At 47.4% G+C, this 15,559-nt stretch overlaps 1 protein-coding gene across 4 annotated transcripts in view; it reads left to right on the top strand.

Annotated features, from left to right (window-relative positions):
• LOC135225654 (sorting nexin-25-like) overlaps positions 1-15,559 on the top strand; it is an 81,847-nt gene that overhangs the window by 13,067 nt on the left and 53,221 nt on the right. For all 4 annotated transcript variants that reach the window (XM_064265011.1, XM_064264988.1, XM_064265005.1 and 1 more), the window contains exon 4: positions 4,778-4,912. In XM_064265011.1, the coding sequence (XP_064121081.1) occupies positions 4,778-4,912 (135 nt within the window). The remainder of the gene's footprint in view (positions 1-4,777; positions 4,913-15,559) is intronic.

Genomic DNA, 15,559 nt, shown 5'->3' with positions numbered 1-15,559 from the left:
CAACGACAGCAGATCTGGGAACCATTCCGCCTGAGGCCACAGAGGGGCTACCAAAGTCATCCTGAGACCCTGTGAACTCATTAGTCTGTTCAGAACCTGACGGATCAAACAAAACGGAGGGAAGGCATACACCTCCAGGTTGTCCCAGGGATGCTGGAATGCATCCTCTGCCAAAGCTAAAGGATCTGGAACCACTGAACAGAACACCTCCAGCTTTCTGTTGAAGCGTGTGGCAAAAAGGTCTAGCATGGGTCTCCCCAAAATCTGGAAAAGCTTGTCTGCCACCACTTGATGAAGGGACCACTCTGTGCCTAGGATCTGATCCCGGCGACTGAGTTTGTGTGCAACCATGTTCTGTTTTACTGGGATATACCTGGCTGAGAGCTCTACCGAATTGATGACCGCCCACTGGTGAAGCTCGACGGTCAAGGCGTGAAGTTGACGTGAAACCAGGCCTCCCTGTTTGTTCACATAGGCTACCACTATGGTGTTGTCCGACATGAGAACGACAGAATGACCTACCTTCCCCCGAAACTCCTTCAAACCCAGGAAAGCCGCCTTCAACTCCAAGACATTGATATGTTGCTGCTTGTCCTTCAAACTCCAAACGCCTGAAGCGATGAGGCCGCCTAAATGAGCCCCCCAACCTGCTAGGGAGCCATCCAAGAACAGAAGGAATTCCGGTGGAAGAGAATGCAGAGGGACACCCTTCAACAGATTCTGGTTGTCCAACCACCAACGAAGGTCTTCTCTCACTTCCAGAGACAGAGGAACCATTAACGGGGGAGAGTCCCCCGCCAGAGACCAGAATTCTCCCAGTCTCCATTGCAGAGACCGAAGATGAAGACGCCCATGTGGGACCAGCTTCTCCAGGGAAGGCAACACTCCCAGAAGAACCTGCCACTGATGAGGTGACTGATGTGACTGACAAGAAGTTGCACGCCACCACCCGCAACTTCTCCAATCTCTGATCCGATGGGAAAACTTTTGCCACTGTCATATCGATGACCATGCCCAGGTAGAGAATCTTTTGACTGGGTACAAGGTTCGACTTTTCCTGGTTGACTAATATGCCCAGTTCCAGACAGAACCAAAGTAGACGATCCCTGTCCTGCAGCAGCTTTTCCCTGGAAACTGCCAAGACTAACCAATCATCGAGGTACCTCAGCAAATGGATCCCCTGAGCATGGGCCCAACTTGACACAAGAGAGAAGACCCTTGTGAACACTTGAGGGGCTGTCATCAGCCCGAAGCACAAGACTTTGAACTTGAAGACCTTGTCCCCAAGAGAGAAGCGAAGGAACTTCATGGACGTGGGATGAACAAGGATTTGGAAGTATGTGTCCCTTACCTCATGGCTGCCAACGCTGAGCGCGGCATCTCCATCTTGAACAGTGTCTTCCTGATGAAGTGATTCAAGGTGGATAAGTCGATCACGGGCCTCCTTCCTCCCGATGCCTTGGGCACCAAGAAGATGTGACTGTAAAACCCCGGGGACGGATGCACCACTTCCTCTATTGCATCCTTGTCCAGCATTTTCTGCACTTCCTCCCGAAGAGCCAAGAACTTAAGAGAATCTGGAGGATATGCCTTCCTGAGCTGCGGCTTGTCCAACAGAGGAGGAGAGAAGTTGAATGGCAGTAGGTATCCCACCCGAAGGACATCTACCACCCACTTCTCCGCCCCATAACTCTGCCACTTGGCCCAATGGCCCGCCAGGCATCCCCCCCACCAGTGGCACAGGAGAGGGAGAGGCACCTAACCCACCGACGGCCCCCTTTACCTCTGCCCCTTGGGCCCCTTCTTGGCTTAAAGGAACGAGAGCAAAAGGGGCGTTGATCTTCTGACTTAGGCTGTGTCAAACGGGAAGGCCCTGCCGAAATCAAGGTCCTCGACGGCCTACCAGGCAACGATCTCCTTGACTGCTGCTGGACAGGGGGAGGAGGAGGAGCCGGATGTCTCCAAGGACGAGACTCCGACTTAGACATGGCCTGGTGCACCAGTCTGTCTTTGGTGTCAGCCCGGCGCCGTTCTATCGCATTCTCGAGCTCTGTCCGAGGAACCAAATATTGGGACTCCAACAGATCTCTATTCCTCAATGCCAGCAAGGACTCTGTGTCGAGCAATCTCTCCATCCTAGACAAAGCTGCGTCCCTTCTAATCAGAAGAAGGTTAGCCCATAAATTAGCACTGAGGTGAGCCATATATGAAAATGCCTTGCCCCCGGACTGCAACAGACTAGCAAGCAAGGATGCACTCGCCAACCCTTCCGGGAACCTGTCGGAAGCTATCTTAGCAATAACCACAGACCAGAAATCCAGCCAAGAAACCAGCTGCAACATGGAGGCCGCTGTAGATTCCAATGCTGAGGCATCTTGCGGAGACAAGGACGGAGCCACCGACCTCACCTGTTCCAAAGTCAATCCCGGCTTCAGGTGAGTGACGTCTGGGCTAAGATGGTGTGACAACAAAAAAGCAGAGCTCGTAGCATAGTACTTCCTATGTCTCGTGAGGAGTGGGGGTAGTAGTTTGGTAGAGCCCCTAGAGCGAAGCAAACTATCCCTGTCTGAAACAGAGGTGTTAACCTTTTGCAAGACCGACTGAACGTGCCCCGACAAAGGAAGCTGAAGAGATGATTTGGGGTCCTGAGTAGCTTCCACCAAGGCTTCCAAGCAAGGAGGAGTGTAAGACGACCGAGCCTGAGTCCTACTTTCCAAATTGTTAAACCAACGAATGAGATCAACAACTTTCAAAATGGAAGACAAAAACTTTTGTGTGTCTCCCTCCTCCTGCTCCGGCAACGGAGACCAACGACGAGAAGGATGTGTAGGCTCCTCTAAGGCACCTTCCCCACCAAAATTAACGGAAGGGCTAGTAGCCAAACAGCCCGAAACCCCAACTAACCTGTCTGGGCTGGCTCCATGTGTCGGCTTCTGAGACGAACCCACTATAACACTAGGAACATCACTTACCTCAACAGATGATTCAACATGTCCATGAATGGTCACGGGCGTGGCAGACGTACGTACGTGAGATGGGGGGGAAACCCGAACACTCAAGATCGAAGGAGAGTCCCCTGGAGTCGAACTCTTGGAAGCACCAGTGAGAGAGGCAGGCAAACACTCCTGCTGCACCAACTCTGCACTCATTACCTTAGACCTCTTGACAGGCGCCTTGAGATCCTTACGGCGACGAATAGGCCTTGGAGAAGAGGAAGCACTTACATCACGTGCACGGGCTAGGGAGATGTAGCGAACTGGGCGGCAGGGATGATGTCACGGCTGAGAAAGGCAGATCAGAGGAGACGACTCGGGGAGACTTCATCGATGTGAGTGACATCACAAGTGGTGGTGACGTCATGGCTTCCCCTCGGTGCGAGGGGATATCAGATGCCACTGGCGGAGGAATATACAAAGACGGATCCCGTGATGTCATCAACAGGGCTGACGCTACAGTGTGACTCAGACTCGAAGAAGCGGCAGCAGACACTGGCGGAGCAATACAGGATGGCCGACTTCTGCTACCCACAAAGACGAGGCCAGGAGGAGGGGGGATGGCCTGGCCAGACCAGGGAGGGGGGGTGCGACCCTCCACAAAATGCGCTAGCAACCCCTCCAAGGATGGGGGACCCCCTAGCCTGAGCGTCTTCCAAATCGGCACCATTTTGGACGCCTCCGACTCTGGAAGAGAAGAGATTGATGAAAAAGCCTCACCCTTCTTGGAAATCAAATAAACTCCCGAGGCAGAAAGGGCTACATTACAAACATTAGCCTGGTGGCCTCCCGATACTTCCAACGACGAATCAATGGAAGAAAAGGAAGGAGACGCAGGAACAACGCTACTATGGGGGTTGACTACTGCAGGAGACGAAACATCGGGAAGAGGCGAAAATCCTTCTCAAGTAGGAAGAGTCGAAACCCTCCGATGTTCTCTTGCCATAAAACGACCTCCACTGCCCTTAGGCCATGCCCAGCATTCTGTGCACGGATTTGTGATAGTACAAAAATAAGAACGACACCTACTGCACGTTATGTGAGGGTCAGTCGCTGCCGAAGCCAGAAAACGAGAACACGGAAAACCTGGAACTCTGGGGCACATACGCTGATGCCGAGAAGGAGCAGAAGAAGCCATATCATCAGCCAAACACACACACACACACACACACACACACACACACACACACACACACACACACACACACACACACTAAACATAAGCAAAACGGGCAATGAACTGGGAAAAGGCCAAGAGAGGTTAACACGACTCTCGCCTAGGTGGTCAAAGAAAAGACTGGCGTAGTGGCATTGTCCTTGACCACTCCTCACCCGAGCTACGCATGCGTTGCCAGATATCACAAGATTCCTTGCTTTCATCTGCTTTTTTAATTGGATCCAGGTAGGCACTAGAAATTATCCTATTGTTAAGACCGAAGGTTTGTTCGCGTATGAACAACTTTGAATTTCTCCTGGCCCAATCACGATTAAGTATGAAGATGAACTCTTGTCATCTTCATACATACAGAACTGTATGCACAGAACTGTTTGTACAGAATAGGCACACAAAACAAAATTTGAACTTAGGGTGGCGAAGGGGACCGGTCTGAACACAATTTTAATTTGCCATTCAACTTGTTTGTATCTGAATGTTTGTAAGTAGGGTGGGTCTGCATATTCAAAGGATATTGACATAAAAAACCCTTCTTGTGAGACAGCATTTAAAATCATCAGATGAGATTTCAATTACAGCCCCACATTTGTTTTGCATTTCACATTTTCAGGAGTGTTCTTTGGTATAGTGTTGTGATGATAAATGAGAGGTTGACCCGTATGGATCATGTTCGTTTCTTCACTGGAGGTGTAGCTACTTGTCTTACCCGTCACCTGGAACACATTAGAATTGCACAAGCAGCTGGGTAAGCTCTTTTTATGTGATTATCACCATTTTATACACCTAAAAACTAGTATTTTATAAAGACTAAACTAATTTCAGGTTTGGGAAGAGACACCAAAATTAAAATTTTGAGTGGGTGCTAGCGAGCGTACGTACTTTGTTACTTTTATCCTAAAAATTATCTTGTATCTTTACATTATGTTGACCTAGCAGCATTGTCTTTCATATTGCAAGTTTTTCTATTTCTGTCATAAACTGTATTTCTTCATGTTTAACCCTTAGTGGATGGACATGCTCACATGAGTAACAATAACAGGTTTTGGGTGGACGACGGAGTGAATCATGGTGAGTAACAATATTATTTGGGATGAATATTACCTACTGTTAAAGTTAGCTCATATCCCCACGCCGATAGGCGAGTCGGCATCCAAAGCAAAAGGAAAAACGATCGCTTGGCTGACCCGGAAGACTGTCTAGTTTCACCTGTTCTCCACCAGGTGTTCGAATGTTTTAGCTCTAGTCAGAATTCTCCTTGCCGCCATTAGGTATAGGCATATGTTGGTATTTGGTGAATCTTGACTGTTTTTCTTCAATCACGGTACTGTAAATTTAATCATCCTAGGATGTCTTCCACTGGAAGCAAGTCAACTAATATTAGGTTATGTAGGAATGATTATTGTGTAACAAGAATGCCTAAATTTGAGATAGATCAACATAATGTTTGTACCAGCTGCAGGGGTACAGAGTGTGATCTCGAGATTAGGTGTGAGGAATGCAAGGATTGGCCTAAGGATATTATGCTCAAAAGTATTAGAAATAGGAAAAGAAGGGAAGCAGGTAGACTGCGGAAGCAGTTAATTAGGTCAGGGCATAAAACTACCTTTTCTCCCATTCCTGTTGAGCCTTCGTCTGCTATTACCCCTACTCAAACTACGGTTTTTTCCTATACAAGGCCTAATTCTGATAATGATAGTTCTAGCATTTCCTCTGTAGCTCCGACTTACGCTCCCCTTTCGGTTCAGGAAAAGCGTATCGAGAAACTTGAACTGGATGTAAGTCTTATTTTAGATTCCGTCAAAAGTTTAACTGAATTTATGATAACAAACTGTTCCGAGTCCCTCCATAGTGAACGTTCTTTTTCGTGTTCCCCTTGTAGAGGTAAGGTGTCGGTGCCCTCGCCCGTATGTAGCCCAAGCCTAGGACTGCCCTGCGACAGTTGGAAAAGTCTGCTGCCAGGGAACCGGGTCGGTTCTCGGGGCGATGGAGTTCTGTGCCCTCCGACTCCTACCTCTCCCTTTTCACGCTCTCACGCGCAGTCACGCTTAATGCGTTCGCCGAAAGATCGTTTCGGTAGGCGTAAGTCTTCGCTCAGTATTTCGACATCGCCTTCAGCTAGAGCTAGCAATGAGGTTTCTAGAACCTACAAGAGTAAGAATTTAGATATAGAGTTTATTAATAATGATATTCCCGTGGCAGGTTGTTCTAATTCTTTTACATTGACTCAATCAATTGTTGAACCTATTTCGTCTGCTTCTACGTCTCATTCTAAATCTTTCAATGCTATTCCTAGGTCATCTACTGTTGGAGAGTCTCAGATGGTCTCTGCTGTCTCTCTTTCTCTTCCTTCTGTGGTTACAGATTCTGCTGTTGTTTCCAAACTAGATGCTATTCTAACTGCTTTACTCTCTAAAGATGTGTTGTCTGGGATCGTTCCCAAGCCGCTTGAGACGCATTCGGACGAACTGGTACAGTTCAGTGTCGACGAATCTTCTCCGACTCTCTTACAAGTTCCATTATTAATAAACATTACCTTAATATAATTTATCTAGCCCTAAATCCCCAAAAACCGCACCAAAATTTACCACATTGGCAACCCTGTTACCTCCTATTCTGTCCGCCAGTTGGCAACACTGTCGTTGACAGATACGAAAAACCTTCCCTCAAATCAGTTGTTAACGAGCGCCCGTGTTGTTTACATCACGGCCGCTCTTTATAAATTTCCTTAAACATTTTTGTGCCTTTAAAGCTTTCATTATTTGTTAAATGAGACTTTATATGAATTACCACTCACGCATTACATCACGAAATAGTGAATTAACTTTGATTTCTGTAGTGGTTCTTATCTTAAATTACGAACTTTTGCGCGACCCGGAACTACTGACCTGTCCAATTCTACAATGGATTACCAAGAAATTACGATGCTTCCTTCTGCCAGCAACATCAGGAACTGCCCGGTTTGTGGGACAAGGATGAGTAGCAGGGAGTATGAACCACATGACATTTGTAGCTCTTGTCGTGGACAGGTTTGTGACTTGACTTCTCGTTGTGACGTATGTAAGCCCTGGTCTGACGAGGATATGACTGCTTATATGAAACGCCAAACAATCTTGCAGCGTAAAAGATCGGTTAAGGAGTAAAAGATATCGATTGCTAGAACTGTATCTAACGAATTCTTTGACTTGGGCGCTCATGATTCTGGCTCTTCGGTTTCGGTATCGTACGACTCCGACTCCGAATTAATTGATGCTTTGCCCCCTGTACAACCGGTAATTAGTGAAGTTATTTCTGATGTAGATTCGAAGATTTTGGCAATGGAAACTACCTGGAAACAGAATTTTAAGAATTACAGCTTAGTCTAGATAGAGATATTTCTGCTAAGTTTAACAATCTGTCAGAGAATTTTCAAGAAGCCTTTACTAGAATGTCTAACACACTTTTAGATTCATTTTCAGCTCCTCGTCAGGTACCTGTCGACAGCACCATGGGTAACGGTGCGACAGATACCCCGGCTTGTGAACCCCGTCGTGGCGAAGGCCTAGGGGGGATCCGGTCCGGGCAGGTGCCTAACGAATCTTTACCCAACGTGTCCCCTGTTAGTCCTGTAACAGTGCCAAAGGGCGCTTATTTAGGAGAAGGGGGGAGGGATATTAGTGTCAGACCTAAGATAGCTAGTCGTCAGGATTTTTACTTCAGAGGAAGTTTCTAAGTTAGGATCTGACGATGATGATGATGATGACGCGGATTCGTGTGATATTGATGTTTCCTCGAATGGATGTCATGATGTAGAATTCAAGAAACTTTTTGATTTAATTTTGAGTTTTCTTCCTCAGGCGAGGCCTAAAGAGCAGAAGCAGCCTCCGCCTCGTTGTATTACAGAAGGGATTTTTCTTGACGGTCCTTCCCGGTCACGGAATTTTTACGTTTTCCCTTTGCCCAGAGGTTCGCGAGAGTGAGGGCGGACGTTGCCGCTAAACTTTCGAAGGTGATCGGGGAAGGGAAGAGGAAGTCTCTTCTCTTCTACGACACCGGAGAGGAGTTTACCAGGTGGCGGATGATTCTTCATTCTCTCGACCCCCCAAGAAGCCAAATCCTGATTTTGTCCGACTTTCAAGTCAACCCTTGCCTTCTAAGGCTTCGGTCTCTGTCTCAATTGAAGATTTTATTGCTATGGAGGCTGTTATGAGCTCCTTACAAGAAGCTCAATCCTTCAATATGTGGGTCCTCGGAGGGCTTTTAATGTATATCAAGGACTCCGGGTTAGTTCCTCCTGATGCTCCTCTTTTTGAGAAATTCTGCTCATCCATTTCAATCGCTTCTGTACATCAGAACGAGCTTGCTGCTTCAATGCAGGCCTTTCTTGTTTCTCTAAGGCGTAACCTGTATTTGTTTTGCAGTTACCCTCCTCTGTATCGGAGATTCAGAGAACCCGTCTGTTGTCCTCTCTTCTCCTTTTGGCGATTTTCTTTTCGATATTTCTGTGCTTTCTGAGGTTTTGAAGGAACATCAAGGTGATGCCTCTTCCCAAGCTCACTGGGCCTTATCAAGAGCTTTTTCCTCTGGTCTTCCTCCCGTTCCTTCAAGGAGTAAGCGTAAGTTTAGGACCAGATCTGTACCTTCTGCTCCAGCCCAACAACCTCCTTCTGGCTCTTTTTTCCAGAGTACATCTCAGCTTGCTGGTGCCTCTTCTTCATCCTCTGGTGCTCACCCTTTGAAACGCGGGAGAGGTTCTTGGCGTGGCTCTAAGGGCAGAGAAAGAGCTCAACCTCCAGGAGGACCTTCTTCTTCTTCTTCTTCTTCTTCCTTGTCTCTACGTAAGAATTTTCGGAAGTAGGAGTCATCACCTCGCCTGGAGACTGCAGTAGGAGCTTGTCTCTCCCGCCATTGGTCAGCTTGGCAGGGGAGAGCGGTGGATGCTTGGGTGGTGGAGGTCCTGAAGGAAGGTTACGAGATCCCTTTTGTTTTTTTCCAGACCTCCACTTTCCAATCGTCCTCTCGAGTTCAGCAGTTATTCCCCTCACTCAATCAGGGGTCAAGCCTTGGAGAAGGAGCTTTCGGCCCTCTTGGAGAAGGATGCCATAGAGCGAGCTCCTCCTTCTCCCGGGTTTTACTCTCGGATGTTTGTAGTTCTAAAGGCCTCGGGTGCCTGGCGCCCCATCATAGATCTTTCGGTTTTGAACAAGTTCATTCTAAAGTCCAAGTTCAGGATGGGAGGACGGTCCAGACTGTTCTTTCATCCGTCAGGAGGGGGGACCTGGATGATTTCCATCGATCTGCAGGATGCTTATCTGCAAATCCCCATCCATCCAAGAAGCAGACCTTACCTTCGGTTTTTCATGGACTCGGGAGTTTTCCAGTTCAGACCCTTTGTTTCGGCCTCACCACTGCTCCACAGGTCTTTTCTCGGGTGATGGCTCCTGTTTCAGCTATTCTGCATCAGTTAAACGTAAGGATGCTTCGGTATCTGGACGATTGGCTAGTCGAGGGAGATAGTTCTGTCTCTTTGTGTCGAGTTGGGCATTCGTGTCAACTTCGACAAGTCCAATCTAATCCCTTGCCAGATCATGACTTATCTGGGGATTGTTTTGAATTCCCAGATTTTGAGGGTTTCTCCCGCTCAGAAACGGATACAAGCTTCTGAGTCTGATCGAAGAATTTTTGTCCTCCGTAACGCAGCCAGTTTCTCTTTGGAGGTCTCTCCTGGGCCATTTGTCATCCCTCATCCAACTGGTTCCCGGAGGTCGTCTCAGAATGAGGTCCCTTCAGTCGACACTTCGCCAGTCATGGGATTTCGTGTCCGAGGACACGATAGTCGCCTCTTCTCCACAATGTCAGAAGGATCTCCGTTGGTGGATGCAAGTTCACCGCCTCAAGTCAGGGACATCTCTTCTTTCGGTTCCTCCGGACCTAATGTTTTGGTCAGACGCCTCGGATCAAGGTTGGGGCGCACACCTGGGCTCCGAAGCCGCTTCGGGCCTTTGGTTAGAGGAGGAGAGGAGCATGTCAATAAATTGGAGGGAACTGAGGCAGTGTACCTAGGCCTTCTTTCATTTCAGGAACAACTGTTGGAGTCGGTTGTCGCGATCTTTGTCGACAACACCACAGCAGTCTCGTACTTGAGAAACCAAGGCGGCACACAGTCGGATCTTCTCACTCAAGAAGCCCGATCAATCCTGTGTTGGGCAGAAGACAGGGGGATTACGTTGGTCCCTCAGTTTATCCTGGGCCATCACAACGTCTTAGCAGACGCCTTGTCGAGACCGAACGAAGTTCAAGGGTCGGAGTGGACACTTTGCCAGGAAGTCTTCGACAGCCTCAGGAAGAAATGGCCTGTCACAGTCGATCTGTTTGCCACCCCACTGAATTTTCGGTGCCAGATATTCTTCGCCCCTTACCAGACTCCTCAGAGTGCCGGGACAGACTCTCTTTTGCAGGACTGGGAGGGACTTCAAGCCTATGCTTTTCCTCCGTTCTCTCTGGTGAGGTCAGTCCTCAACAAAGTGAGGGCAACCAAGCGTCTGGATCTCACCTTGATCGCCCCCTTCTGGCCACAAAGAAGGAGTGGTTTCCCGACCTTCTGGAAGCACTGGTGGAACCCCCCATTCGCCTGCCAGAGAGACCAGATCTTCTCAAACAACCCCATTTTCATCGGTTCCATCAGAGGCTCCACATGCTTCATCTTCATGCCTGGAGACTGTCAGGAGGTTCTCCAAGCACGAAGGGTTCTCCTCCAGAGTGGCGCGACAGTTTTCAATTTCTAGACCTTCCTTACCGAAAGTAGCGGAGTTTTTAGTTCATTTACATCATGACAGGGCCCTGTCACCTTCGTGCATTAAGGGTTATAGGTCTATGCTTTCCTATGTTTTTAAGGCAAGGCTTCCTGAGATCTCTTCATCTTATGTCATTAGAGATATACTTCGATCTTTTTCCCTATCTCGACCCAGGCCGCAGTGTTCGACTCCGACATGGGACGTTAACAAAGTCCTTCAAGCCTTAAGGTTCCCTTCGTTTGAGCCTCTGAATTCTGCCAAATTTAGGGACCTCTCTTCTAAGACACTCTTCCTTGTCTCACTGGCTACAGCCAAGAGGGTGGGTGAACTGCAAGCACTCTCTTTTCTGGTTGCCAGATCTGGACAAGACATGATTTTGTCATACCTTCCTGAATTTGTCGCAAAGACTGAATCGTCTGATAATCCATTCCCAGGTCTTTCGTACTGAAGTCGCTGGTCGACTTTGTTGGTAATTTAAATGAGGAATTAGTTCTTTGCCCTGTTAGGGCGCTCTCATGTTATTTACGCCGCACGAAGGACATTCAGGGTCGTCCCCGTCATCTGTTTGTTTCACCCCGAAATGTCAAGAGACCTATTTCAAAGAATGGTGTATCCTTTTTTCTTAGAGATCTGATCGTTAAAACTGGTGGTTCAGGCTGCTGGGGAAGACCAGACGCGAGAGCACACAGTATTAGAGCAGTTGCTACATCAGTAGCTTTTATGAAGAACGTCTCAGTCGCCAAGGTGCTTGAGGCGGCGACTTGGCGTTCTAATTCTGTTTTTGCCTCTTTTTACTTGAGGGATATTTCTCTATTTCTAGGCGACCTTCGTTCTTTGGGCCCGTTGGTGATGGCAGGACAGGTCGTCAGACAGGAGAATTAGGTAGTCTTCCTGTTTTACGTTTGGTTGCTACCTGTATATTATTCATTAATTTTTGTTTTGTTGTATATATTTTTTGTTTTTGTATTATAACCCATGGCAGTTTTTGACGTAGTTATAATGGGAATTAGGCAGTTTGGTATTTAGGTGTTTTTGATGACAAGGACTGACTGCTTGGCAACTCATGCTGCTTCCATTTTCAGTGTGAAATGGTTCCAGCCACTGGGTTGTCGGCACTGGCGACTACGCTTCTCCCAGAGTCGATGCTGACCTAGGACTAGCCACTGGTTCGCTTGTCCTGACGACTCCTGCTTCTTCCACTGTCCTGGACAGGGAATTAGTCGATGGATCGTCTGCTGTCATCTGGTGACTCGCTCACCATCTACTTTTTGTCTCACCTGTCTTCTCGGAGTCAGACACTCGTGTGAGATCAGGCGACATTTAGTAGCCCTGAGTTTCTTGTTGACGAAGTCGGTTGCGTTGATACACCCCCGATGATCGTGTAACACGAGACCAGGTTGGACTGTCAGGCATTCGTCCTTCGGGACTGAATCGCCTTTTTGCTCCGCGCTCATTTCTCTTGGCACCAGAAAGCTCGAGTTAGGAGTTGCTCATGAGCCAATTCGTTGCTGGCGACTTCGGGTTGCGTGACACCCCCAAGGTTTGCTTAGCTTTGAATCGCCCAGACACTCATCCTTTAGCGAAAGAATAGTGCTTGATAGTCTTCAGGGTGCAGCCTTGCTGTCCGCAATTCGTCTGACTGGTCACCTGGTCGGGCACCTGACTTTAGTACAGACGGACTGACTATGCACTTACTCCTTGTCCTGTGCTACCGCAGTTGGTGGCATTATGGTAGGAGACTTTGAGTTGTTAGTATCTTTGACCTTGGGTTGAGTTTTGACTGCCTATGATATATATTTCTTTGTTTGTTTTCTCCTATTCTGTCCGAAGGGGAAATTGTATTCAGATTCCCTCATCCTTTCAATGTGGTTAATCGGCTAGATAAATTATATTAAGGTAATGTTTATTAATATGGAATTTTTATTCTAAAATTAATATTAATAATACTTACCTGTGTAATTTATCTAGTCCCACCCATCCTACCCCACGATCTGCCTATCACAACTGATTTGAGGGAAGGTTTTTCGTATCTGTCAACGACAGTGTTGCCAACTGGCGGACAGAATAGGAGGTAACAGGGTTGCCAATGTGGTAAATTTTGGTGCGGTTTTTGGGGATTTAGGGCTAGATAAATTATACAGGTAAGTATTATTAATATTAATTTTAGAATAAAAATTCCATTTCTTTGCCGACGGGTATCCCTCTACTTCGACTTGGCCGACTGGTGTCGACGCTAGTAGACAACTGCAGACTACTTCTCCCGGAGGCTCTTCGCCTATCGAACCAAATTTTTGTCGCGAGGAGTCGGCTGCTGTCGTCTCGAATCCGCAACTGGCAGATCATCATCTCGAGTCGGAAGAGTCTCCTTCGGTCTTTCGGCGCTTACTGGAGCTTTGCACTTCTCTTTATCCTCATTTGGTGGAGGAAAGAGATTCTGTAGAGACTAGGTTGTTATTGTCTTCCAGCATTTCAACTCCCATTAAGTCTTTGAAGAAACCTAAGCTTTCGCCTTCAATTAGAGGACGTTTTGACGAAATATCTCGTCTGCTGGCGCACAAAGCTTTGGTAAGTCTGCCAGCTCTAGTATTCCGGGGTTTTTGAAATTGCGTGGAATCGGTTATCACGACACAGGCTCGTTGCCGGCGCTGAAACCGTCCTCGGTTGACGAAGCTGATTTCCTTGCGTCTCGATCCTATGAAAAGACGCGCTCTTGAGACGGGCAAGGTGCTTTTGTCTAATACAGAGGCAGAGGCTTTGTTGAAGTCTTTGTTTAGAAGTATTGAGGTTTTGTCTTTTGCGGAACTTTCGCTAAGTATACTATTGCCACTTCTCTGTGTCAGCTTAAAGACTTTCTGACGCCAGCAGGTATCAAATCTTGGGAAGAGTCTTTAGATATTTTGTCTTGCCTGGATAAGGCTATTTCAGGCGCGGCAGGCGAATGTTTTCATGCTTTCACTAATTCGATCTTGAAGAAAAGAGAACAATTGTGCTCTTATCTTTCGACCAAGGTCTCTCTTTCTCAGAAGATGGCTGCAGTTTTGGGTTCCCCTGTGGACTGCCTTCTGAATCCATCTCTATTTAAGGCATTAAGGGAGGATATTTCTGTACAGGAAAATATGGAATTTATCAGACAATCTTTTAAAGTGGGGAACAAAAGACCTGCTCCTTCTTTGCCGTCTGGCCCTCCAGCAAAAATTCGTCCTTCCTCATCTCATGAACAGTCTTCAGCTACTAAGCCCTTTCGTAGGTCCTTACCAGGCTCCAATAAAAACAAAACTGCTAAGTTTTTTAGAAAGAAATGAATCTTTATGCTCTCAGGTTCCAGTAGGAGGTCGACTGCAGATCTGGCATGTTTGGAGAGACTTAGGAGCAGAACCTTGGGTGGTGGAGGTACTGAAGGAAGGCTACAAAATTCCTTTTCTGCCTCTTCCTCCTCTGTCGTCGTCTCCAATTGCTCTTCCAGCTTATCGTCATCAGCAGGGAAAATTTCTTGTACTTCAGAAAAAGGTGGTATCATTACTGGAGAAGAAAGAGATAGAGCAGGTGTCGGGAAACTCGCCTGGGTTTTACAACAGTCTTTTTCTGGTGCCCAAAGCGTCTGGAGGGCGGCGTCCAGTACTGGATGTGTCAAGACTCAACACATTCATTCGTCTAACCCCATTCTCCATGGAATCACCCAGCACAGTACTAGCGGCAGTACAGAAGAACGACTGGATGATGTCGGTGGACATGCAAGACGCATATTTCTACATTCCGATAAATCCTGTCTCACAAGTTCCTGCGTTTTGTCTTCGCAGGGAAGACATTTCAATTCAGAGCTCTTTCGCAGGTATTTACGAGGATTTTGGCACCAGTAGGGGGATGGTGTCATTTGTTGGGAGTAAGAATTATGCGCTATTTAGATGACTGGCTAATGTTGGCCAACTATTTCAAGGGAATTCTGAGGGCCAAGGATCTGTTACTTTGCCTGGCGCAATCACTAGGCATATTGATAAATTTTCAGAAGTCTGCTCTGATTCCAACTCAGACAATTCTCTATCTAGGGACGAGGATAGACACTCGCAGTTTTCAGGTTTTTCCGTCGGAGAAACGCATAGACAATTTTTTATTGCTTCTAGGAAAATTTCAGCCCTTAAGGAAGCTTCCAGCAAGGCAATGGCTGTCTCTGTTGGGACACATGGCATCTCTGGAAAGATTTGTCAGTCTAGCAAGGCTCAGGATGCAACCAATTCAACTCTACTTGAGAGAATCTTGGGATAGGAAGTCCCTGCCGGACTCCCATTTAATTTCAGTCCCAGTAAGTCTTTGATAGACGTTAGCATGGTGGAAGGATCGTCAAAGACTGGGAACAGGGTCATCCCTAAGAGTAGTGAGCCCAGACCTAACCTTGTTTTCAGATGCCTCAATGACAGGCTGGAGAGCTTGCCTGGGAGGCCATCAGATGTCCGGGGTATGGTCACTGCAAGAGAGGGAGTTGCACATAAATAATCTAGAACTGTTGGCAGTATGGAAGTTGCTCCTTCTGTGCGAACAGATAGTCAGAGGAAAGGTAATAACAGTATTTTCAGACAATACTACCTCTTTGGCGTACATCAGAAACCAGGGCGGAACGAGATCAAAGT

Source organism: Macrobrachium nipponense, chromosome 20 (genome assembly GCF_015104395.2).
Source record: "Macrobrachium nipponense isolate FS-2020 chromosome 20, ASM1510439v2, whole genome shotgun sequence".
In the NCBI taxonomy this organism is placed as follows: domain Eukaryota; kingdom Metazoa; phylum Arthropoda; class Malacostraca; order Decapoda; family Palaemonidae; genus Macrobrachium; species Macrobrachium nipponense.
Note: the sequence above shows the minus strand (reverse complement) of the source record. Positions and strands in the feature narration are given on the sequence as shown.